General features: G+C 46.7%; 1 protein-coding gene across 10 annotated transcripts in view; it reads right to left on the bottom strand.

Annotated features, from left to right (window-relative positions):
* CAMK2D (calcium/calmodulin dependent protein kinase II delta) overlaps positions 1–24,057 on the bottom strand; it is a 373,137-nt gene that overhangs the window by 328,093 nt on the left and 20,987 nt on the right. For all 10 annotated transcript variants that reach the window (XM_040328664.1, XM_040328594.1, XM_040328611.1 and 7 more), the window contains exon 2: positions 11,015–11,109. In XM_040328664.1, coding sequence (XP_040184598.1) covers positions 11,015–11,109 — 95 coding nt within the window. The remainder of the gene's footprint in view (positions 1–11,014; positions 11,110–24,057) is intronic.

Here is a 24,057-nt window from a genome sequence, read left to right as displayed (position 1 = left end):
TAAAATAAACAAGAAAAAATAAAAAACATGTTTTAAAGTGCCCCGTCCCTCTGAGCTTGCACGCAGAAACGAACGCATAGGTAAGTCACGCCCACATATGTTAACGGTGTTTAAACCACACATGTGAGGTATCGCCACGATTGTTAGAGTAAGAGCAATAATTCTAGCGCTATGCCTCCTCTAAAACTCTTATAGCTGGATTCAGAGAGAGTTACGCCGGCGTATCAGTAGATACGCCGACGTAACTCGAAATCTGCACCGTCCTAAGTTTAAGTGTATTCTCAAACTGAGATACACTTAAACCTATCTAAGATACAACGGCCTGCGCCGTCGTATCTTAGGGTGCAATATTTACGCTGGCCGCTAGGTGGTGCTTCCGTTGAGTTTGGCGTAGAATATGTAAAAGCCTATATACGCCGATTCACGTACGTGCGCCCGTCGCAGTAAAGATACGCCGTTTACGTAAGGCGTTTTCCGGCGTAAAGTTATTCCAACAAATAGCTGGCCTAGTCAATGTTAAGTATGGCCGTCGTTCCCGCGTCGAAATGTGAAATTTTTATGTCGTTTGCGTAAGTCGTCCATGAATGGGGCTGGACGTAATTTACATTCACGTCAAAACCAATATGTCCTTGCGGCGTACTTTGGAGTAATGCACACTGGGATATGTACACGGACGGCGCATGCGCCGTTCGTAAAAAATGTCAATCACGTCGGGTCACCAAACATTAACATAAAACACGCCCCCCCATCCTCATTTGAATTAGGCGTGCTTACGCCGGCCCCATTTACGCTACGCTGTCGTAAGTTAGAAGGCAAGTGCTTTGTGAATACAGTACTTGCCTCTCTGACTTAAAGCGGCGTAGCGTAAATACGATACGCTACGCCGCCTTAAAGCTACTCGCCCCTACCTGAATCTAGCTATAAACCTGTAACCTGTAAAAATTTTAGAGCATCGCCGTAGTTTGTCGCCATTCCACGAGCGTGCACAATTTTGAAGCATGACATGTTAGGAATCTATTTACTCGGTGTAACATCATCTTTCATATTATATATAAAAATTGGGCTAACTTTAAACATTTTTGGGGGGTATATAGACTTTACCTAAATAATTTGAAGCTGGTCATTGTAGGCACCCTATCAGTGTTAAATAATTTGCATTGCAGTAAAAAGAGGTGGTTGAGCCATGTTTTTTACCATAGTGGGAAGAAGTGTTTCCCAAGAATCTCCTATAAAAAGGGGGTTCATGGGAGATGGGGATTTTAATGTGCCCAGATATTAATAGTTACTAAAAAAATAGTCCATGAATTTTGGATCCAGATTCATAAACTTCCTGGGATTCACCCCTATGCAGAACTTGTGTATTGGATATAAAGTGCTAAAATAAAATGTGCTTTTCAGAGGATTTGTACCTCTTTTGTTTTTAAGGCTTTGTACAAATAAAATGTATTGATTTTATATGGACTGCTTTTTGTGTAACTAATAATATCTGGGCGCATTAAAATCCCATGAACCCCCTTTTTATAGGAGATTCTTGGGAAACACTTCTTCTTCCCACTATGTTTCCATAGGGGATTGTGTCTCATGTTTTTTACCACCCCCAGCAACTACACTTTATGCTGCAAAGGTAGCAGACCACCTGCTCGACGCCTGCCAAACACCCTCTGAAAAGCGATCTGCCACAGAGGTTGAAGCTCATGTAAATGAGCCCTAATTGTCACATTTGCTGGACAGCTTGTTAAAGGAAGTTGAAAAATAACAGGCTTCCTGACAGGATCAACAGGTAATAAAACTATGTTACAAGAGGGATTTAGAAATCCTGCTCGCAGGTTTTAAGAAAGTGCCTTAGGATACCACTTTAAAATAGATCTTTAAGCCTTATGCCGCGTACACACGATCGGTCAAACCGATGAGAACGGTCTGATGGACCGTTTTCATCGGACCAAACCGATCGTGTGTGGGCCCCATCGGTTATTTATCCATAGGTTAAAAAAAAGCAATCTTGTTTTAAATGTAACCGATAGATTCCTAACCGATCGTTTGTAGGCACGTCCATCGGTTAAAAATCCACGCATGCTCAGAATCAAGTCGACGCATGCTTGGAAGCATTGAACTTCGTTTTTTTCAGCACGTCGTTGTGTTTTACGTCACTGCGTTCTGACACAATCGTTTTTTTAACCGATGGTGTGTAGGCACGACTGACCATCAGTCAGCTTCATCGGTTAACCGATGAAAATGGTCCATCAGACCGTTTTCATCGGATGGACCGATCGTGTGTACAGGGCATTACTGTTTTTTAAGATGGATTCCTATTTAGAGTATATATATATATATATATATATATATATATATATATATATATATATATATATATATATATATATACACGACATGCATGCCATGCTTATTCCACGCCAGTGTCATTGGTTTCTGGGACAGTGGATAGACTGCAATCTCTTGGTCCTATCACCAGGCCGCCTCTAATGCATTAGGACAACAGACACACTTAGTTCATTAGGCCCCATGCACACGGGACGCTGGTGCAAACTCTACTAAACACACGTTAAAACCGGCGTTTATAAACGCCCGTTTTGCCGCGAATTTTGCGGAGTTTTACCGCATTTGCGTTTATAAACGTTTAGTTAAGAAACATCATAAGACCCTCCCTAAGCTCAAAAAACAGTATTATTTAACCATTTCAGCCATTTTGTGAGACCAGAGTGAGTAGCAGCTGAGAGAGCAGCAGTGTACTTGTATTTAGCGTGTCACTTGCCACATCACCTGCCACAAGCTGCGGATTGTCCACTTGCCACGTCACCTGCCACGTCACCTGGCCACGCCACCTGACACAAGTTGTGGATTGTCCACTTGCCATGTCACCTGCCACACCACCTGCCACAAGTTGTGGATTGTCCACTTGCCACGTCACCTGGCAACGCCACCTGCCACAAGTTGTGGATTGTCCACTGGCCACGTCACCTGCCACAAGTTGTGGATTGTCCACTTGTCATGTCACCTGGCCACGTCACCTGCCACATCACCTGGCCACGTCACCTGCCATAAGTTGTGGATTTCCACTGGCCACGTCACCTGCCACGTCAACTGGCCATGTCACCTGCCACAAGTTGTGGATTGTCCACTTGCCACGTCACCTGACCACGACAACTGCCACAAGTTGTGAATTGTCCACTTGCCACGTCACCTGCCACGTCACCTGCCTCAAGTTGTGGATTGTCCACAATGCAATGCAAGCAATTACAGTTTTTTATGTTTTTTTTTTTTTATGGTTTTTCATCATTTGCCATCATTTTTGAGATTTTTAATGTAAAAAAATAGGTCACCTTTAAAAACGCCTATAAACGATGTGTTTTGCTGCGTTTTGCATCTGAAACGTGGAAAACGTTTGCGTCTGAACCCATTTTTTGGATTCTGGAAAAACGAGGTTAAACGCAACTGCCTAAAAACGGCAATAAACGAGACTGTGACACATAGGATAACATTGAATGTGTTCAGGGGCAGTTGAAAAAGCTGTCAAACTGCCTCTGAACACGCGTTTACCAGCATTTACCAGCGTCTCGTGTGCATGGGGCCTAACCTGACAGCTGGCACTATGCATATTTTTATTGTGTACCACATGATGGATTAAATTACAATGTTAGTGTTATCAGCAGAACAAATCCTTATCTATCCAAGGCCTCTAGAACATATTCCTGTTGTAGAAGAACACATCCTCCATTAAACTGGCTGTTGATTGAGTGCTCCTATCACTGAAGGATTCTGTGAAGCTCTACTGTTAAATACAGCATGCCTTAATGGAGCAAGTTCATTTGTAAATAATGAAGAGGAATATGATTCAATTAAGCGCTGACCTATTTTTTTCACAACATGCTGCAGAAGCATCTTACTCCTATGTTGCAGGACGCCTTTCAGGCAGACGACTGCCCACTAATGAGCCCTAAGCTACAGCAGTACTTTCTGGCTGCATGGCTGCAGTGTGCTTGTAAAACAAACATACTGACTGTATACAGAACATGTCATAGGATCTCCTATTTAGAGCAAGGGGTTATCTTTATAAGCCATTATCCATATTAACAGAATGGCAGCATTAAGAACATCATATAATGCATTCCCCACCTCTTTGGTAACATGCACACCCATTTTAAACTGCTTGGGCCAGATTCAGATAGAATTGCGTAAGTTTCGGCGGGCGTAGCGTATCTCAGATACACTACGCCGCCGTAACTTAGAGTGGCAGGTCCCGTATTCAGAAAGAACTTGCGCTCTAAGTTACGGCGGCGTAGTGTAACTGGTCCGGCGTAAGCCCGCCTAATTCAAAGTAGGCATGTAGTGGGCGTGTTGTATGCTAATGACTCGTGACCCCACGTAATTGACGCTCCTAACGAACGCCGTCCGTGAAAGTATCCAAGTGCGCATGCTCCAAATTACGCCGCAAATAGTCAATGCTTTAGACGTGAACGTAACTTACGCACAGCCCTATTCGCGTACGACTTACGCAAACGACGCAAAATTCGACGCTGGCCCGACGTCCATACTTAACATTGGCTACGCCTCATATAGCAGGGGTAACTTTACGCCGAAAAAAGCCTTGCGTAAACGACGTAAATCAATGCGCCGGGCGCACGTACGTTTCTGAATCGGCGTATCTAGCTCATTTGCATATTCTACGCGGAAATCAACAGAAGTGCCACCTAGCGGCCAGCGTAAATATGCATCCTTAAGATACGACGGGGTAGGAGACTTACGCCGCTCGTATCTAGGCAACAGTGAGGCGTATCTGATTCTATGAATCAGGCGCAGAGATGCGACGCCTCACACTCAGAGTTACGACGGCGTATCTGGAGATACGCCGTCGTAACTCCTTTCTGAATCCGGGCCCTTGTCTGTGGGAAGTTTGTCTCTGCTAAAAACAACTGGGAATCAGATGGCAATTTCCAGCATATTGGATCCTGGTTCACAACACCAGAGTTATCAGAAGCGTATTATTGCAGTAGGTTGCACCCAATTACTATAAATAGTTCCTGAAGTTTACCTAAATCATTTGTATTTCATTAAAGAGGTTATAAACCTCAGACATGAAATACACTGTATTGTCAAAAGTATTGGGACACCTGCCTTTACACGCACATGAACTTTAATGGCATCCCAGTCTTATGCCGCGTACAGACGGTCGTTTTTTGTGATGAAAAAAACGACGTTTTAAATCATGAAATAAAACAACGTTTTTGAAACTTCATTTTCAAAAACGACGTTGCCTACACACCATTGTTTCAAAATGCTCTAGCAAAGCGCGGTTACGTTCAGCACTCTTTTCCATTGAAGCTCGCTTCATAACTTGCTTCTGAGCATGCGCGGGTTTAAAAACGTTGTTTTAAACGTCGTTTTGCCCACACACTATCATTTTAATTGACACAAAAAACGACGTTTTGAAAAACGACACAAAAAATTCAAGCATGTTTTTTTTAGTCGTTTTTCAGAAGACATAAAACAACGTTTTCCCCACACACGGTCATTTAAAATGGCGTTTTCAAAAACGACGTTTTTTTTCATCACAAAAAACGACCGTCTGTACGCGGCGTTAGTCTGTAGGGTTCAATATTGCGTTGGCCCACTCTTTTCAGCGATAGCAGCGTCAACTCTTCTGGGAAGGCTGTTCATAAGGTTTAGGAGTGTGTCTATGGGAATGTTTGACCATTCTTCCAGAAGCGCATTTGTGAGGTCAGACACTGATGTTGGACAAGGAGACCTGGCTCACAGTCTCCACTCTGATTCATCCCAAAGATGTTCTATCAGGTTGAGGTCAGGACTCTTTGCTTGGGGTTCCTCCACCCCAAACTCGCTCATCCATGTCTTTATGGACCTTGCTTTGTGCACTGGAGCACAGTCATATTGGAACAGGAAGGGGACATCCCCAAACTGTTCGCACAAAGTTGAGAGCATGACATTTTCCAAAATGTCTTGGTATGCTAATTCCTTAAAGCGGAGTTCCACCCAAAAGTGTAACTTCCGCTTAATCCACTCCTTACCCTCTTACATGCCACATTTGACTTCCTGTCCCACTTCCTCCTTCCACCCAGGGACTGCTTAGGCGATACGTCATATCGCCTACAGCGGCCCCTCCCTGTAGGCAATCGCCTGGGACATGTGACAGGTCCCAGGCGATCGCCTGACCAATCACAGTGTGCAGCGCCGCTCGCGCATGCGCAGTGAGTGCCCGGCCGTGAAGCCGAAAGCTGACGCCGGGCCGGAGAGGGGGGGGGAGAGGAGCAGAGCTCCGGCCGGCGTGTCGATGGACCGTGGAGCAGATGAGTGTCTGTTTATTAAAAGCCAGCAGCTACACTTTTTGTAGCTGCTGACTTTTAATAGACATATAAAAAGCCTGGAACTCCCCTTTAAGGCTGCTTTCACACTGGGACGGGCAGGCTTTCACGCTGGCTTTCACACTGGACTGCAGGGGAGGTGTTTTTCAGGCATTTTACAGCCGCTATTTTTAGCCCAAAAGCGCCTGAAAATGCCCCAGTGTGAAAGGGGTCTAAGAGTTCCCTTCACTGGAACTAAGGGGCCAGGTCCAACCCCTGAAAAACTACCCTACGCCATAATCCCCCCTCTACCAAATGATTTGGACCAGTGCACAAATCAAGCTCCATAAAGACATGGATGAGCGAGTTTGAGGTGGAGGAACTTAACTGGCCTGTACAGACTCCTGACCTCAACCTGATAGAACACCTTTGGGATGAATTAGAGAGGAGACTGTGAGCCAGGCCTTCTCATCCAACATCAGTGCCTGACCTCACAAATACTCTTCTGGAAGAATGGTCAAACACCCCCATAGACACGCTCCTAAACCTTGTGGACAGCCTTCCCAGAAGAGTTGAAGCTGCTATAGCTGCAAAGGGTGGGCCAACTCAATTAGGGAGGAACAATATCTAACAAGTGGACATTGATGATCAGACTTTCAGGCCAGGGAAGTATGTTAAAAAATTATTTAATAGCATATAAATTTTACAGAAACAGTGGGCCAACTCAATATTGAACCCTACAGACTAAGACAGAGATGCCATTAAAGTTCAAGTGCGTGTAAAGGTGTCCCCATACTTTGACAATATAGTTTCTGAACAAAGCATATCCCTCTACAGTGTGAACTTGTCTCAATTAAGAGCACTAAGTGTCAATTTTCTCTGAAACTTCATTCCTTGCTATCAGCTGAGTCACTTCTCACAGGTTTTCCTGACACTAAGAAAAAAATGGTGACAGGGAGGGACCTCCAGCTGATTGACAGGCTCAGTTCTGTTCCTGCGTGCTGTGTGAAGGGAGAAGCGTCCCTTCCCTCCAATCAGCTCTCAGAGCTCTCCTCACTGAGCTCTGCATAGTGTAACTTCAGCTCTACACCCCCTTTTTTCTAACATTTCAGACAAGCTTCATAAATTCTGGACTTCAAATGGATGCAGAAAAGAGAAGCCTGCAGAAAAAACAGGTACAACTTATTTAGAATTAGTTTCATCTCTGTGTATCACCTAAAGGCCAGTCACTTGACTGGGTATACGTAAGGGTTTACAGACACTTTAAAGTAGTTGTAAACCCACTTTGTAAAAAAAAAAAAACTAACACCTGCAAGACAAAGACATAATGAGCTAGTACGCATAGCATACTAGCTCATTATGTAATACTCACCAGGAATCGAAGCCCCTGCTTCGGTGCCTGACACAACACCAGCCGGAGACATGACATCCCGGAGTTACTTCCGGGTATCACGGCTCCGGTGCTGTGATTGGCTGGAGCCACGATGACATCACTTCCGCGCATACGCGCGGGAGCCGCCAATAACGGCACAGTCACTGAAAGCAACCTCACGGCATGCTTCAGTGCGCATGTGCCGATTACATTGGCACATGCAAATACAGGGGATATCTCCTAAACCGTGGAGGTTTAGGAGATATCCAGGGTAGCTACAGGTAAACCCTATTATAGGCTTACCTGTAGCAAAAAGTGTGTTGTAAGGGTTTACAACCATTTTAATCTAACCTTGGGCAGAGACAGCTAATTTGCTATTGCAGATATCCATTTCTTCTGCCCTTGTTATTAAAACAAAGAAAAATACTTTTTGTCAGTCCAAGCCATTAAAGCAGCCATCCTCCACCAGGGTTTCTATGGAACCCTAATGTTCCTCCAGAGGTTGCTTGGGCTGTGGCTTACTCAATGCTGTATCCTGGCCTAGGTCAACAAGGCCCAGGCCTAGGGCAGCACTTTGCAGGGGGGCAGCACGAAAAGAGTCCCTGTGCTACACTGTTAGGCAAATAAGTCTAGTGCCCCCATAAAGCAGCCGCACTGTTTCTGATAAGCGGGCGGGCGGAATTCCGGGCTGCCGCTTTTAATTTTGACTGTCCTATCATTCTGGACCACAAACCTTCCTCAGTGTGCTATATGTTTCTGCTGCACCATTGGCATGGTTATATCTTCTTAGTCATCTCCAAATACATGCTGGTAGGTAAACAGTATATATATGTATATACGCGTCAAGATCCTACGGGGTAAAATTACCGCACCAGCCAAGCCGACACTGGCTGCAAGAATTTGTGCGAAATTTGTGCTTAAAGTAGAACCATAGGCAACACTTTTTTTTTTCATTTTGGATATAGTAAGGGAGGGTTATAGCCCCTGTCAGTTTATTTTTTACCATGCCTGTCCCATTGTGGAGATTTCCCTTCACTTCCTGTCTCATAGCCAAACAGGAAGTGAGAGGAAATCTATGCAAATTAAGGGAATTTATTGCACCCCCCCCAGGCCCTCAGAACTAGTGTCCCCACTCAAATGTTTCAGGGCGGGTCTTAAACAACAAGGGGTGTGGCCTTAACAGGAAGGAGTGTGTCATATTTAAATTAGGGGGTGCGCGAGTTTAGTCAGGCCTAGGGCAGTACAAACCCTAAATACACTACTGGGCTTACTGACTCCCCATTTTATGATGCCGGTATAGTTTCAGGGCCGACACTACTTGGTAAAACCAGCAGCATTGACAGCAGTGATAAGGATAACATTTTGACCAACACTGTAAGATAAGGTGACCAGATTTTTTTATGAAATCTTGGGACATTTTTTTTACTAGTAATGGTGGCAATCAGCGACTCTCTGCCCATTGCCGCCCCCCTCACAGCCTGTCAAGTCTTACCCGGCTACTATTGGGTGGGGAGCGGAGGAAGATGACTCCGCCAGGGAAGGCAAGGAAATAAGCAGGGGGCTGGCCGGGACTTGGGCAAAGGCAGAAGAACATGCGATCGGAGGTGAATGAGCATGAACCTGAAACTGAAGAAATATTCCCTCCGCTCTGACCAGCACATGATCATCAGAAAGGGGCACAGATAATGGAAAAAATGCACCCCCCTGAGCTAGTAGGAGCGGCAGAGCGGGGGTGTGTAATTCAGAATTTTCTTTTTTTATTCTGCACTGACTGTCTTTGAAATTGTCCCAGCCCAAATCCAATCCGGGGACAAAACCGGGGACAGACTTGGTCCGGGGACAGTGTCCTCAATCTGGCGACTGTCCCGTGAAACCGGGGATGTCTGGTCACCCTACTGTAAGAGGCATTTTTCCCATTGACCCCTGTGAATTGCATTTAGTTAGGGTTTCCTGAGACCTGAAATTATTGTAAGGGATCCTTTAGAGCAGGGGTCTCCAAACTTTTTCAGCAAAGGGCCAGTTTACTGTCCTTCATACTTTAAGGGGGGATTGTGGCCAGTGGAAGTAGAAAACATCCTGACATCAGTGCGTTTATTATGATCAGTGGTTTATGGTGATCAGTGGATCAGGAGTACAATGTTAGGTTTCTGCAGACAAGCCCTGCAGCTTTCAGCCCGTAAATCTGTATCGGCTGTCAGTTTGAAAGCTGCAGGGCTTGCAAATGAACTACGAGGGCGCTCCCAAGTAGAATGCATAGAAGAAAACCGATCACTCTCTGGATGCACTTCCATGCCAAGTGTGGTCAGCTTGAAATAAGAAAGCAAGGTGACTGGCAGGATGTACATGGTACAACATACACATTAGGAATATAAAACATTTGGTTAACAGACCCTTTAAAGTGGATGTAAACCCAATTCATGAAATTTGAGCTGGGCACATACGGTATATCTGCTGTATTTTGTTATCTCTCTTTAAAGAGCTAAGTCCTGTAGCTCTCTCCTGAACTGTTCCTCTGTTATTAACCTGATAACTCCTGACAAATTCTCTGACACATCAGATAAAAGCAGCCTGACATTTCTGTCAGGGGAGGTTGCTATAAATAGATTAGCAGGGAGCTAACCCTATTACAAAACACCTCTGACGCCCCGTACACACGGTTGGACAAAACCGATGAGAATGGACCGAGGTTCAGTTTCATCGGTCCAAACCGACCGTGTGTATAGCCCATCGATCTGTTTTCCTTCGGTCCAAAATTTTAAAACATGCTTCAAAACCGAACCGATGGACCGCTGCCCGATCGGTCCAAACCGATGGTTAGTACAGAAAAGCATCGGTTCAAAACCCTCGCATGTGTTTGACGTCACCGCGTTCTGACCCGATCGATTTTTGGAACGATGGTGTGTACACACATCAGGCCACTTCAGCGGTGAACCGATGAAAACGGTCCGTCGGACCATTCTCATCGGTTTTGTCCGACCGTGTGTACGGGGCCTGAGAGTCTCTGCCTATGATGAGAGGGGGTGTGTGCCTTTCCTCCAATCAACAATTTTAGCTATCTTGGCTGTATGCCCAGACATCACACTCTGTGTTAACCAGGAAGAGAAAATCTCCTAACATGACCTGAACTTTCTAAACAGTATATAAATGTGAAGACAGCAGATATGGATGTAAAACTTATGTAGGGAGATTTGGTTTATCTCTATGTAACATCTGAGGCTGTTCACTTCACTGGGTGTATATAGGGTTTACATCCACTTTAATAACAACAATAATAATAATAATAATAATAATAAGGAAATCCAATAATAAGGCACATTTTTATGAATACCTCTTGCTGACAGCTTTTTGGTGTTGATAATTTTGGCTGCATACTCTTGTCCGGTGGTAATCTTCATACATCTTCTCACTACAGAGAACGCACCCCTGAAAAACAAAAACAAGTTTGTTGAAATAGTTTCATCAATAAAAGATTGACTGATCTGATAATGGAGAAATGTTTCTCATAGCCTTTCACAATTCTCTAGAATGCATTTAGGATTAATGGCCTGTGGAGGAAATGTGTTACTCAGAAGTCATCTGACACCACCACTTGTCTCATTAATATGTCCCACAAGTATTAATACCCCATACATCTAACAAAGCACACATGAGTGTGTAAAGTGGTGTCACCCAATTTACTTGTCCTGACAGCTCCTAACTGATGAAGACTGGACTCTAATGCCTAATTTCTAATTTTCCATCAGTAAAACTGCCATGACAGCTTTTGGCCGGGAAAACTGTCTCCATCGCAGTTTTCCCGCCGAAAAAACTGTGGGGAAAAAAAGAGAACATGTTTTCATTTTTTTCTGCTGGGAAACCCGCTCGTGTGTATGCTTTTCCGAGGGGAAAAAAACGCACATGCTCAGGATCAAGTATGAGACGGGAGCGCTCGTTCTGGTAAAACTAGCGTTCGGAATGGAGATAGCACATTCCTCACACTGTAACGAAAACTGAAAAGCGTGAATCGTCTCTCACCAAACTTTTACTAACACGAGGATCAGCAAAAGCAGCCCAAAGGGTGGCGCCGTTTGAATGGAACTTCCCCTTTATAGTCCAGTCGTACGTGGTGTACGTCACCGCGCTTTGGACGGGCAGTATTTGGCCTGACCGCGTGTATGCAAGGCAGGCTTGAGAGGAATCCCGTCTGGAAAAACTTTGTTTTTTTGCCTGCCGAGGAAAACGTTAACAAGAATTGTGACATGATCATTGCTTTCTTTATTGCTTTATTACTATTATCCAGTCATTTCTCGACACCTAAAATGTGATCAGGGTCCATTCACGTGGTCTTTGTTTAGTTCAAAACGCTGTTTGGTGACTTTCTTGAATTGTGATACAGGGTAATGTAAACCAATCTCCGATTACTCAACACACATTCTACTCTCTCCTACAAAATGCCTTCTGTTCGCTTACTTGACTGCATTACAACAATCTCATCTTTCACATTCTTAACGCCCACTTTAGCTATTAAACAGACATTTAATGGATTGTTGTCATGTAAAATGGGAAAACCTACAAAAAACAGAGAAGACTGGCTGACTTTTAGAATAAGTGGATCACATAGCATTATTAATATTAAAAAAATAAAGAAAAGAAAAAACCTATGAAGAGTTGCTTCTTCTTTTATTATAAACCTTAATCCGATATTTTTGCAGGAAATAAAAACAGTCAGACTAAATATACTAGAGTAAGCTTCTTCTTACACATAAAACTTCGGACACTAAAGATCCTTTCACACAAGGCCACACCACTCGGATTCAAAACAGCTTGCTATGGGGGCACCCGAGCCAAGCTGCTACTCTGTGTGTCCATTCAGACACAGAGCCGCGGCTCGGCCCCACCCCCTCTCTCTCCTCATTGGCTCACTGACTTTGACTGACAGCAGCGGGAGTCAATGGTGCCCACTGCTGTGTCTCAGCCAGTATCAGGAGGGAGCCCTGCCCAGGCTCTCATGCAACATCACAAAAAAAGGTCACTGCCCCACCTACAAAATGGTCTTCTCAGCAAAGAGCACTGGAAGGGCAAAAGCATGTTAAATACAACCAAAGAATTTCCAAGCTCAACTTACCAACCAGCCCGCGACCAACCAAATTAACCTGTCTAACAGTATGCATTAAAAACAGGGGTTTAGTTGCACACTTTTGCAAATACATGCTTAAGCTGCAGGCCCCGCCAAGGCACCATGTATCCTTCAGACCCTAACTCTAAATTTGGAGAGTCTTCACAGTGGGAGCACATGTGTTCTAATAGATAGATGGAGGGCAGATGACTGGAGGTTACTAAAAAAAAGTGCATACACAAAAAAAAAGGGAGTTTGTTGTTTGCCTGATACATAATTCACCCCAACAGCTTGGAAAACTATGAAATGGACTACTGTATATGTTAAAGTGTCAATAGGCTTATAAAACAAAAAATAGAATAAGTTTAAAAATCAGACCTTTGAACTTCTCTTTTGAAGGCTACTGTTCTAGCCCTACATGGTCTTACAGTAGGACAAATGTTAAGGTTACTCGATTTTCAAAGGAAAAATCCTGAGATGGGACACCCTACTGACAATGCCAAAGTTTAAAACACGCCCAGAAATACCACACCACCACCAACCACCCATTTGTATCATGCCCACAAAACCAAACCTTGATTCATAATATGCCCTCAAACAATTGACCACAGACTTTTAGAACAAGGGGGCAGACATTCAAGGTTTAAACAAATAGATTTAAAATAGGAGCCACCAGGATATGCATGCATAGTTGCCTTGAAGGTATCAAGAAAAAAATGCAGCCATGTAATGCACCACTCACCAAATACCTGAATTTTTTCTCCCCCGCTGTAGCAGATTGGCCTCGCTCGGTCGGGTTTTTTTTTCGCCTTCCTCTTGATCAACTAGGGGGGTTAGTTTGGGGGTCCACCTATCGTCACCCATCAGCGTCACCAGCATTTGCCACTAGATAGTTACCACCATCTTTATCACCAGCGCTATTACCACCAACTATCTCATCACCTTCGGCGCATTTGGGATCATGGTTAACATGAAATATTCAGCAAAAACCATTTGTGGTCTAAGGACCACAAATGGTCCGGACCGCCTCAACATTACCGGATGCCACCAAAAAAATACTACAGAAAGAACAACTGCTAAGAATCGATCAACGATCGACTGTCAAAAACAGGATCCCACCATTTCAGCTACAACAATTATCATGCGCCTTGATCAACACAAGATCCGCAGTAAAGCACAGACAGGAAATCCACGATTTCATCATTCAACACAACATATAGACTGCCTCTTTATCACAGAAAGCTGGCTAACATTGGACTGTAACACCATTCTAGAAGAACTTGTGCCAGAGAATTATGGTATTTTAACCAAAAACAGAGTGGGACAAAGAGGAGGAGGCCTAGCAGTGATCTACAAGGCTCACCTCTCGCTCACCAAACCAGATCTACAGAGCTCATTGCCATTCTTGGAAAAACAACTCTGGTTGGTTCAATGACGGTCTCACGTTGTTGAAGCAAGAACGCAGAAGAGCAGAAGCAGCCTGGAGAAGAAGCCCAACAAAGGAAAACCACATCATTTACAAATTAATTACAAATAAATATCACAAAGAAATCTTTAAAGCAAAAAAATAAAATTTTTCCAATATCCTCGCAAAAGCGCGTAACCGTCCCCGCAAACTCTTCAACTTAGTCGCTCGGACCATGAATCCAGTCTGCCTAGAGGCTCCGAATTTTGAGTCACAAGATTTTTTAAATTAATTATCGGATTATTTCATTAACAAAATTGAAAAAATCTATGAAACAATTCAGCAAAAAAACACCATCAGCCCCTCCCCTGTAAATCTCAAAGGGGATATTAATACAAACATGCCTCAATCAACTAAATGTACACTAAAGTCAACCTCCATCGACACCAACAAAAATATCATTGTCACCCTGCATGACAGTACATCGCCTAATGACATCATTCCCACAAAACTGCTGAAAGAATGTGCCGATATTTTGGCACCGGCTATCACGCACCTCATAAACCTATCATTCAAGGAAGGTATGGTACCGACCTCCCTGAAACAAGGCATAATTAAACCCATTCTAAAAAAAAACAACCTCTGGGGTTCCATCCAGGTCACGGGACGGAAACAGCACTTCTCAAAATATGGGATGATGCTCTTGAAGCAGCAGACAAAGGAGAATCTTGTCTTCTGATACTGTTGGACCTTAGTGCGACTTTTGATACAGTAGACAAAATATTGCTGACTCGCCTAGCAGAAGTAGCTAGGGTGGCAGACTCAGATCTACCCTGGTTCTCCTCCTTTCTGGAAAACCGATGCCAGACGGTGAAACTAGGCCCTTTAACTTCTAAAAAACGTACCGTGTCATGCGGAGTCCCTCAAGGGTAACCCCTGTCGCTGTACTATTCAATATTTATCTCCCCCCTCTCCTCAAAATCATCAGTAATCAGAATTTACTCTACCATTCCTACGCTGATGACACCCAACTTCCGTATTAGCAGCCAAAAGAATCATTATCTCGGACTAGAGAAATGCCTCACTCTGATAGAGAACTGGATGACGGAGAGTTACCTCAAACTCCACGCTAACCGAAAGAGACTTCCTACGATAACATGGACGCCCCTGCCAATCTTGGGACAAACCGTCACCCCGAGCACCAAAGTCAAAAGCCTCGGAGTCACATTTGACTCCGACATGACAATGGATGCACAAATAGGTTCAGTAGTCAGCGGATCTCACCATCTACGTAGACTTGTTCCCTTCATTCCTAAAGAAGACACAGCAGTAGTGGTGGGAACAATAATCAACTCCAGGCTCGACTATGCAAATGCCCTTTACCTCAGACTCCCAAAATACCAGGTTGCTCATCCAGAGTACGGCGGCACGACTTGTAACAGGAAAAAAACCCTGGGAATCAATCACCTCTTCCCTCAGGTCCCTCCACTGGTTGCCTGTAAAAGACCGGATCACATTTAAGGCGCTCTGTCTGACGCACAAATGTGTACAGGGAAGCGTGACCCAATATTTATGTGATAAATATAATGCCACAACCCCAATCTCATTCTCCGTTCTACCAACCAAAATCTACTCCAAATACCCAAGGCCCGCTACAAGTCCAAAGGAGAACGTAGATTTGCAGTGCAAGGACCTCGACTGTGGAACGCATTACCAACCAATATCCGAACGGAAGTGAACCACCGGGCCTTCAGAAAAAAAATTAAAACCCAGGCGATTCAGTTCGCATGTGTAGTGCTATACAAGTTTTTCGCTCACTCACTCACTCACTTGTTTGGAGAGTTCCTTGTTCTTCATGGCAGTGTTTGGTTAGTGGTGCCTCTTGCTTAGGAGTTGCAGCCTCTGGGGCCTTTCAAAAAGGTGTGTATATGTAATACACACGCACATGCCAATTACTTTTTTATTTCTGAAAAATAGGATTTTTTGTACTCACCGTAAAATCCTTTTCTCTGTCGTCCATGGATGGACACAGCTCCTTAAATCTTGACAAGTGGGTTGTGTTCCTGTTCTCAGGAGAGGACTGGGCAGAAACATGTTAGATAATTAAATACATGTTACTTTAACAGAGTTGAACAGCCCCGCCCAGGTCCCTCCGGACATAACCCTCGTCCCCGCAGTATGCAGCCTCAGTTCGTAACAAGCAGTACAAACCTAAAAAGGAGGGGTGGGATGCTGTGTCCGTCAATGGACGACAGAGAAAAGGATTTTACGGCGAGTACAACAATCCTATTTTCTCTTAGCGTCCATGGACGGACACAGCTCCTTAAATCTTGACAAGTGGGACGTCCCCAAGCAGTGTAAAAAAAAACATGGGTGGGAACAGTATCAGTAAAAACAATTTCACTTCACCCAAAACAAGCAGAGCTCCTCAACGAAGGAGTTGCAACCTTAAAATAGCGGCCTGCAAAAGGAAGGAGAAGATGCACTCACATTAACCTTCTAAAATTAGGAAAAAGTGTGAACGGACGACCGTCGCGGCCTTGCTCACCTTTGAGACAGATGCTTGATGTCGGAAAACCCAGAAAGCACCAATTGCCCTGGTCGAATGCGCCTGCCCCCTAAGAGAATCGGCCTGTATGATGGTCTGCCTGATCCACCGAGAAGTGGTGGCTGACAATGGAAAGGAGTCACCGCTCCAGGTAGATGACAATACCGCCAGGCCCTTTTGTGGACCAGACACCGACACAAAAAGTGAGTCAGATCTCCGAAACAGAGCCGTAGCAGACAGGTACACCCGCAAATCGCGTACCACATCTAAAGAATGAAGCGCAACCCTCCTAGGATGCGCCGGCCAAGGACATAAGGATGGAAGAACAATGTCCCCATTCAGGCGAAAGGCCGAAACCACCTTATCCTTATGGAGGATAAAGTATGGCGACCTGCAAGACAAGGCCGCCAACTCAGAAACCCTTCTGACAGAAGAAATGGCCACCAAAAAGGCCACCTTCTGAGATAGTGTCAAGAGAGGAAACTCTCTGATATTTCCAAAGGGAGGTTCCTGAAGAACCGAGAGCACAAGAGTCAAAACCCATGGGGGAAGAGGTGGTACAAAAGGGGGAAGTATATGACGAACCCCCTGCACAAAGGTACCCACCAGAGAATGGCCCGCCAAAGGCCGCTGAAAGAACCCAGCCAAGGCTGGAATCTGTACCTTAATGGTGCTTAAAGCAAGTTACTGATCCACTCCATGCTGCAAAAAACAGCAGGACCCTGGAAACTGAATACGTCCGTGGATGCCACCCCATCTCTTCGCACAAAGAGATGTAGGCCTTCCAGAAGAAGACTTCTGTGCCCTCAGCAAGGTTGAGATGACCGAGTCTGAAAGACCCCGATCCCTTAATACCTGGCTTACAATAGCCATGACGTTAAAGCCAGCAACTGTAAAGCAGGATAAAGTATGGGACCCTGAGACAGAAGGTCCTCCCGCATTGGCAGCCTCCAGGGTGCATCTGCCACCAGGCGCACAAGATCGGTGTACCAAGGACAATCTGGAGCGATTAGAGTCATCGGAATCCCCTCGGCCTCACTCTGCGGAGCAGCCGAGGAAGCAACTTCAATGGGGGAAAGGCATAAAGTAGCCGATACTGACCCCGTGTCTGACGCGTCTGCCCAGGGATCTCTTGACCTGGCCACGAACTTCGACACCTTGTGGTTGAGACGAGAGGCCAGGAGATCCCGTCCGGTGGGCCCCACCTCCTGCAAGGGAGTTGAAACACCTCCGGATGCAATGACCATTCCTCCTGGTCCAGCATCAGGCGACTCAGGTAGTCCGTCTGCCAGTTTTTCATGCCCGGAATGTAGACGGCAGACAGAGTCGGCACGCTTCTTTCCGCACATCTTAGGATGTGAGCGACCTCAGACGCTGCAGCCGAGTTCCGTGTTCCCCCCTGATGGATGACATAAGCCCCCCTCGTGGTGCTGTCCGACTGATCCTGATCGGGTGACCTTGCAACCTCCTCGACCACGAGGAGAGGCATAGCCTGATCGCCTGGAGTTCCAGGACATTGATCGGCAGAAGGTGCCCTTCTAGAGTCCATCGACCCTGGGCCGACTAGACCCCCCAGACGCCCCCCCAACCCGTGAGGCTGGCGTCCGTCGTAATCACTGTCCACTGGAAAGGACCGAAGAGCCGGGGATCTCAGCCACCAATTGAGAGAGACTCTGACAAGGGTGCTCTCCTGAATCTGATGATCCAGAGACCAAGGAGATATGTTCCACTTGGACAGCATCTCCTTCTGCCAAACATGAGTGTGGAACTGGGCATACGGTACCGCCTCGAAGGAGGCAACCATCAGGCCCAGGACTCGCATGTAAAAACGGAGAGACAACCATTTGCGAGATGCCAACATCTTCAACATCTTCACTGCAGACTGAAGAATCAGCAACTCCTTCAGGGGAAGAAAGACCTTTGCTTCCAAGGAGTCCAGATTCAACCCTAGGTACTCCAAACGCTGAGTCGGCACCAGGACCGACTTCTGAATATTTAACACCCACCCGAATTCTTCGAGGGTCTGGCTGGCTATAGACACATCTTCCCCAAATTCTGAGGCAGAATCTTCTCTCAGAAGAAGGTTGTCTAAGTAGCCCACAATGGCAATGCCTCGCTGTCTCAGCAAAGCTAGGATCGGTGCGAGCACCCTGGTGAAAACTCTTGATGCTGACGCTAGACCAAAAGGAAGGGCCACAAACTAATAGTGTTCCTCCCCTATCGCGGAGCGCAGAACCTCTGGTGAATTGCGCATATTGGGACATGCAAGTATGCCTTGATGTCCAAGGACGCCAGAAAGTCCTCCGGATGGAGCACAGCTACCACCGAAAAAATGGATTCCATACGGAACCTCCGTACTCTCACAAAGCCATTTAAGGCTTTGAGGTCCAAAATTGGACGGACCCCGTCCTTCTTCGGGACCACAAACAGATTTGAATAAAATTCGTGAAACCTTTCATCCTTCAGAATGGGTAAAATTACCTAGCAACTTTATCAAGTCCTACACAGCCCCTAACAGGGCAGACCGATGAGCCGGAAGGAGAGGGAAACTTGAGGGAATGAATCTGTTTGTTGGAGAGGAAAGAAACTCTATCTTGTACCCCGAAGAGATCACCTTGCAGTCCCACTGGTCGGAGAGCAGAGAGGTCCACCGAGCTGTGAACCTGCGAAGCCGTTCCCCTACCCAAGAGTCGGGTGGGGGAAAGACTTCATGCACTGGCGGATTTTGGTGCCGGTTTATTCGGCTTACACACCCAGGGACGTTTCTGTCCCCCAGCAGAGCCTTTGTCGGCCTGGAAAAATGTACCCACGGGCCCTGACTGATGAAAAATACCGCTTCTGAGTGGGAAAAGAAGGACCCGGCTAATGGCGGGGCTCCTTCCCCCTGGTGGACTGAGGGAGGAGAGTGCTCTTACCCCCAGTGACAATCTTGACAATGTCGTCCAGTGAGGTACCAAAAAGCCTCCCACCCTAGAAGGGTAAATCTGCCAGGGCTTTTTGTGGATGCTTGATCAGCAGACCAGCATTTCAGCCAAATCAGGTGGCGCAAAACCACCGCCGAAAACAGAAGCTCTGGATATCAAGGGAGCCGCATTTAGTGTAGCATCACAGACATATACAAGGCCCAGGACCAGCTGGTCCGCCAGCCTAATAACTTCAAGAGGGAGTCAGTGCTCCTCTACAGTCTGGTGCAAAACCTTTGCCCATTCAGTGAGTGTCTGAGAAACCAGGATTGCAGTCACAATAGACCGCAATGCAAACCCCAGCATAGTAAACATGGAGCAGGTCAGTTCCTCGGACCTCCTATCAGTATGGTCCTTGAAGGCAGGGGTCCCTTCTATAGGGAGAGTGGTCACCTTAATTAACCAGGCAACCGAGGGGTCCACTACCAGAGGAGAAGCCCATCTTTTCAAGAGGCTCTCCTCAAAGGGGGGGTACCGAACCGCCAGGCGCTGAGGAACTACAAAGGACTTCTGCGGCTTATCCCATTCCTTATTAATGATATATCCCATCCCATTTCTTATCGTGGCACTCTGCCATTCGGACCGCGATGTAGGAGACTTTTCTTCCTCCTGCCTTCGCTCTGTAATCCTCACAGAGCCAACAGCGGGAGGCGGAACAATTCTGGGTGGAGGGCGGAGCTAACCGAGGTTATCAAACAGGCGATTGGCTGCTAGGACTGTCCTTCATCCTAGCAGCCAATCACCTGTTTGTTACCTCGGCCCTTGTAACGGCTACCCACTGGTAGTGAGGGGTATCGGCCGTTGGAGACGTCCTTTTCCCTGGCAAGCTGCGATATGCAGGTACCGCCGGTATATCCCATCGAACGCCCTTCCAAGAAACGAGACGTGCTACGTTTGGAGGGTCAAGCAGACTGACTTTATTTGGCATATTTCACCTGCTTATATCTGGTTACAACTGTTACAAGAACAATGACAGTTTCCGCCCTCCCCTTTTCCCAGTAGGGGGCTTCAACACAGACCCCCTGAAACAATGACATCTCCTTGAATTAATCACTTGGCCAGTTTCTAGCCGCTTCGGCACCTCACCCCACTTAACATTTCCTGGCCAGGCACATAGAATTCAATTAACCTTTAAAACAATTATGACTCACACATAATCCCCATCAGCATACACCTCACAGGGGGGCTGTTTACCTGCACACAAAAGAGGGTTCATTAGGTATGCGAAGGGAACATTAGCATTCAACAATGAAAAGAAACTTTTCAATTAACCCTTTGAGCTCAGAATACACTGTGGTACATCCACTTGTGACAAGCCATGCAGTTCCTTGTAGTCCCCCTGCACGAAGATTATAAGTGTCTCGGCAGCATGCATGTGTCCGTTACACTACTCCCCCTTTGTGGAACACTCCGGCAGACCCGGATTGATCTTTTTCGGATCAACTTGGGGATGTCCGGTCTGCTGTTAGGGTAAAAGTTCCGTTTGCCTGGACAGTCCGTCGGCCTTCCCATTGGCTTACCAGGTCGGTAGCTGATGGTGACGGTGAATAATAGAATTCAATTCTGGAACAGTCACTTGCTTTGCTCTCTCAATGGCTCCCAAAACCTGTTGCTGATGCTCTTGGGACAGATACGGCACCACCTGGATGCAAATCCCATTTAATCTCTTGACAATTTCCGCCTGTTTGTGCATTTCAATGTTCAAGCCACGGGACATCTCATAATACATGACATAGTGTCGTTGCATCTCTGATTTCTCACTGGCCAACTTGTCACATTCCCATTTTAGACTGTGATATTGTGCCGGATCTACAGTACATGTCGGGGAAGGGAGTCTAACCCGGTTCTCAGCAGCAAGTGGGTTGATTCCAGCAACGCGGGTGGTCCCGGGACAAGCAGCAGCAGGTGTAGGTAAATAAGCCGAAGTCAGAGGGCCAATGTCGTTGCCCAGCACCACCTCGGCAGGTAGGTTGTCCATGATACCAACTGTGGTCTTTCCTGACCCGGCTCCCCAGTCTAAGTGCACCCGGGTGGTGGGTACGCGAAATACAGCACCCCCTGCGACCCGGACGGCAACTGTGCGAGTGGACACGTTCTCTGGCTTTACCAGATGTTTTTGAATCAGAGTGATAGTAGTCCCGGAATCTCTTAAGCCTTGTGCTACTTGTCCATTCACCCGTACCTCCTGACGGTGATGCTGACGGTTATCCGGAGAGGCCGCTTGTATTGGGTCTGCCTCATACCAAATTCCCAGACATTCCTCAGGGCCCCCTTCGGTCTCCAGGCAGTGGTCCGCAGAGGGACGTGATGGAGTGACCTCTGTGTTGGGTGTTGTGCGTCTCCAATTGTTATTTGTAGCTCTCAAAGGGCAATAACGAGCAATATGTCCCGTGTCGCTGCAGTGATGGCACGTCACCCTAGGCGAATCCCGGGGGTAGTTGCTAGGCCCCTGAGGACGTGGTGGGACTGGAGCCCGAAACTCTGGGCATGGGGTGACGGCTGGAGTACGCGGTTCTACCTTCTGAGCCAGCCGTGTAGTACCCTGGCTTACTTTCCTCGTCTCCGCGTACTCATCTGCTAGCCGAGCCGCCTCGTTTAAGTTAGCGGGCCGGCGATCTCGTACCCAGTCTTGTATGTCTGCGGCCAGGTCTTGAAAGAAATGTTCCATTAGGAACAGCTGCAATACTTCCTCCCCGGTGTTGGCCTTGCACCCTTGGACCCAAAGGGATGCCACCCTTTGTAACTGGTTGGCCCATTCCATGTGGGAGTCCACAGCCATCTTCTTGGACTCCCGAAAGCGCCGGCGGTAGGCTTCTGGCGTTACGGCGTATCGGGTTAGCAGCGCCTTTTTAACTTGCTGGTATTGTAAAATATCCTCTGGAGCGAGAGCCCGAAAGGCTTCATTGGCTTTGCCCGACAATTTCCCTGACAAAATAGTGACCCATTGGTCTGGTGGTACCTGGTGTAGTGAGCACTGCCTCTCAAAGTCCGCCAAATATCCATCGATTTCCTCCTCACTTTCTACAAAAGCTTTAAATGCAGTGAACGGTATTTTCTTTCCTGTAGCAGCAGGTGGGGGGGTAGGAACTGCAGGTGTAATGGGCTGTCTCGCTCTTACCAGTTCCAGTTCTTGTCCCCTCTTCGTTTGTATTTCTTCCCTTGCTTCCCGGAACAGCTGGTTGATAAGTTCCACGGACGTTTCTGGATACAAGGATAATCTCCGCTGTACAATCCCAGTAATTACATCTTCCTCGCTGACCGGTGCAAGGGGCTCCGTTCCTTCCATGGATCCATCCATTTCGTCCAGCTCCAGCAGGTCAGCTATCAGCTCCCTCCGTGGTCTGTTGCTGGCGCTCCTACCACGAATCTCCAATAGATCTTTCAGTGTGGATCTTTTCAGCCTGGCGTACTGCGACTCCATTCAGAACTTGCTCTTTGGATAAAAGGACCATCCCACTACTGCCAACCAATGTAACGGCTACCCACTGGTAGTGAGGGGTATCGGCCGTTGGAGACGTCCTTTTCCCTGGCAAGCTGCGATATGCAGGTACCGCCGGTATATCCCATCGAACGCCCTTCCAAGAAACGAGACGTGCTACGTTTGAAGGGTCAAGCAGACTGACTTTATTTGGCATATTTCACCTGCTTATATCTGGTTACAACTGTTACAAGAACAATGACAGTTTCCGCCCTCCCCTTTTCCCAGTAGGGGGCTTCAACACAGACCCCCTGAAACAATGACATCTCCTTGAATTAATCACTTGGCCAGTTTCTAGCCGCTTCGGCACCTCACCCCACTTAACATTTCCTGGCCAGGCACATAGAATTCAATTAACCTTTAAAACAATTATCACTCACACATAATCCCCATCAGCATACACCTCACAGGGGGGCTGTTTACCTGCACACAAAAGAGGGTTCATTAGGTATGCGAAGGGAACATTAGCATTCAACAATGAAAAGAAACTTGTCCAATTAACCCTTTGAGCTCAGAATACACTGTGGTACATCCACTTGTGACAAGCCATGCAGTTCCTTGTAGTCCCCCTGCACGAAGATTATAAGTGTCTCGGCAGCATGCATGTGTCCGTTACAGCCCTCCATCCAGAACTGTCCCGCCTCCCTCCCTGCAACTCCTCTCCTGTCCCTATCCAGACATGCTGTGCCTCCCTCCGATCTGTCTCTGGAGTGTGGGGGGGGGGGCTGAGGACTGGAGTGTTGGGGGGGGGACTGAGGACTGGAGTGTGGGAGGGGGACTGAGGACTGGAGTGTGGGGGGAGCTGAGGACTGTAATGTGGGGGGAGCTGAGGAATGTAATGTGGGGGGACCAAGACTGTAATGTGGGGGGACCGAGACTGGA

Source organism: Rana temporaria, chromosome 1 (assembly GCF_905171775.1).
Source record: "Rana temporaria chromosome 1, aRanTem1.1, whole genome shotgun sequence".
Classification (NCBI taxonomy): Eukaryota; Metazoa; Chordata; class Amphibia; order Anura; family Ranidae; genus Rana; species Rana temporaria.
Note: the sequence above shows the minus strand (reverse complement) of the source record. Positions and strands in the feature narration are given on the sequence as shown.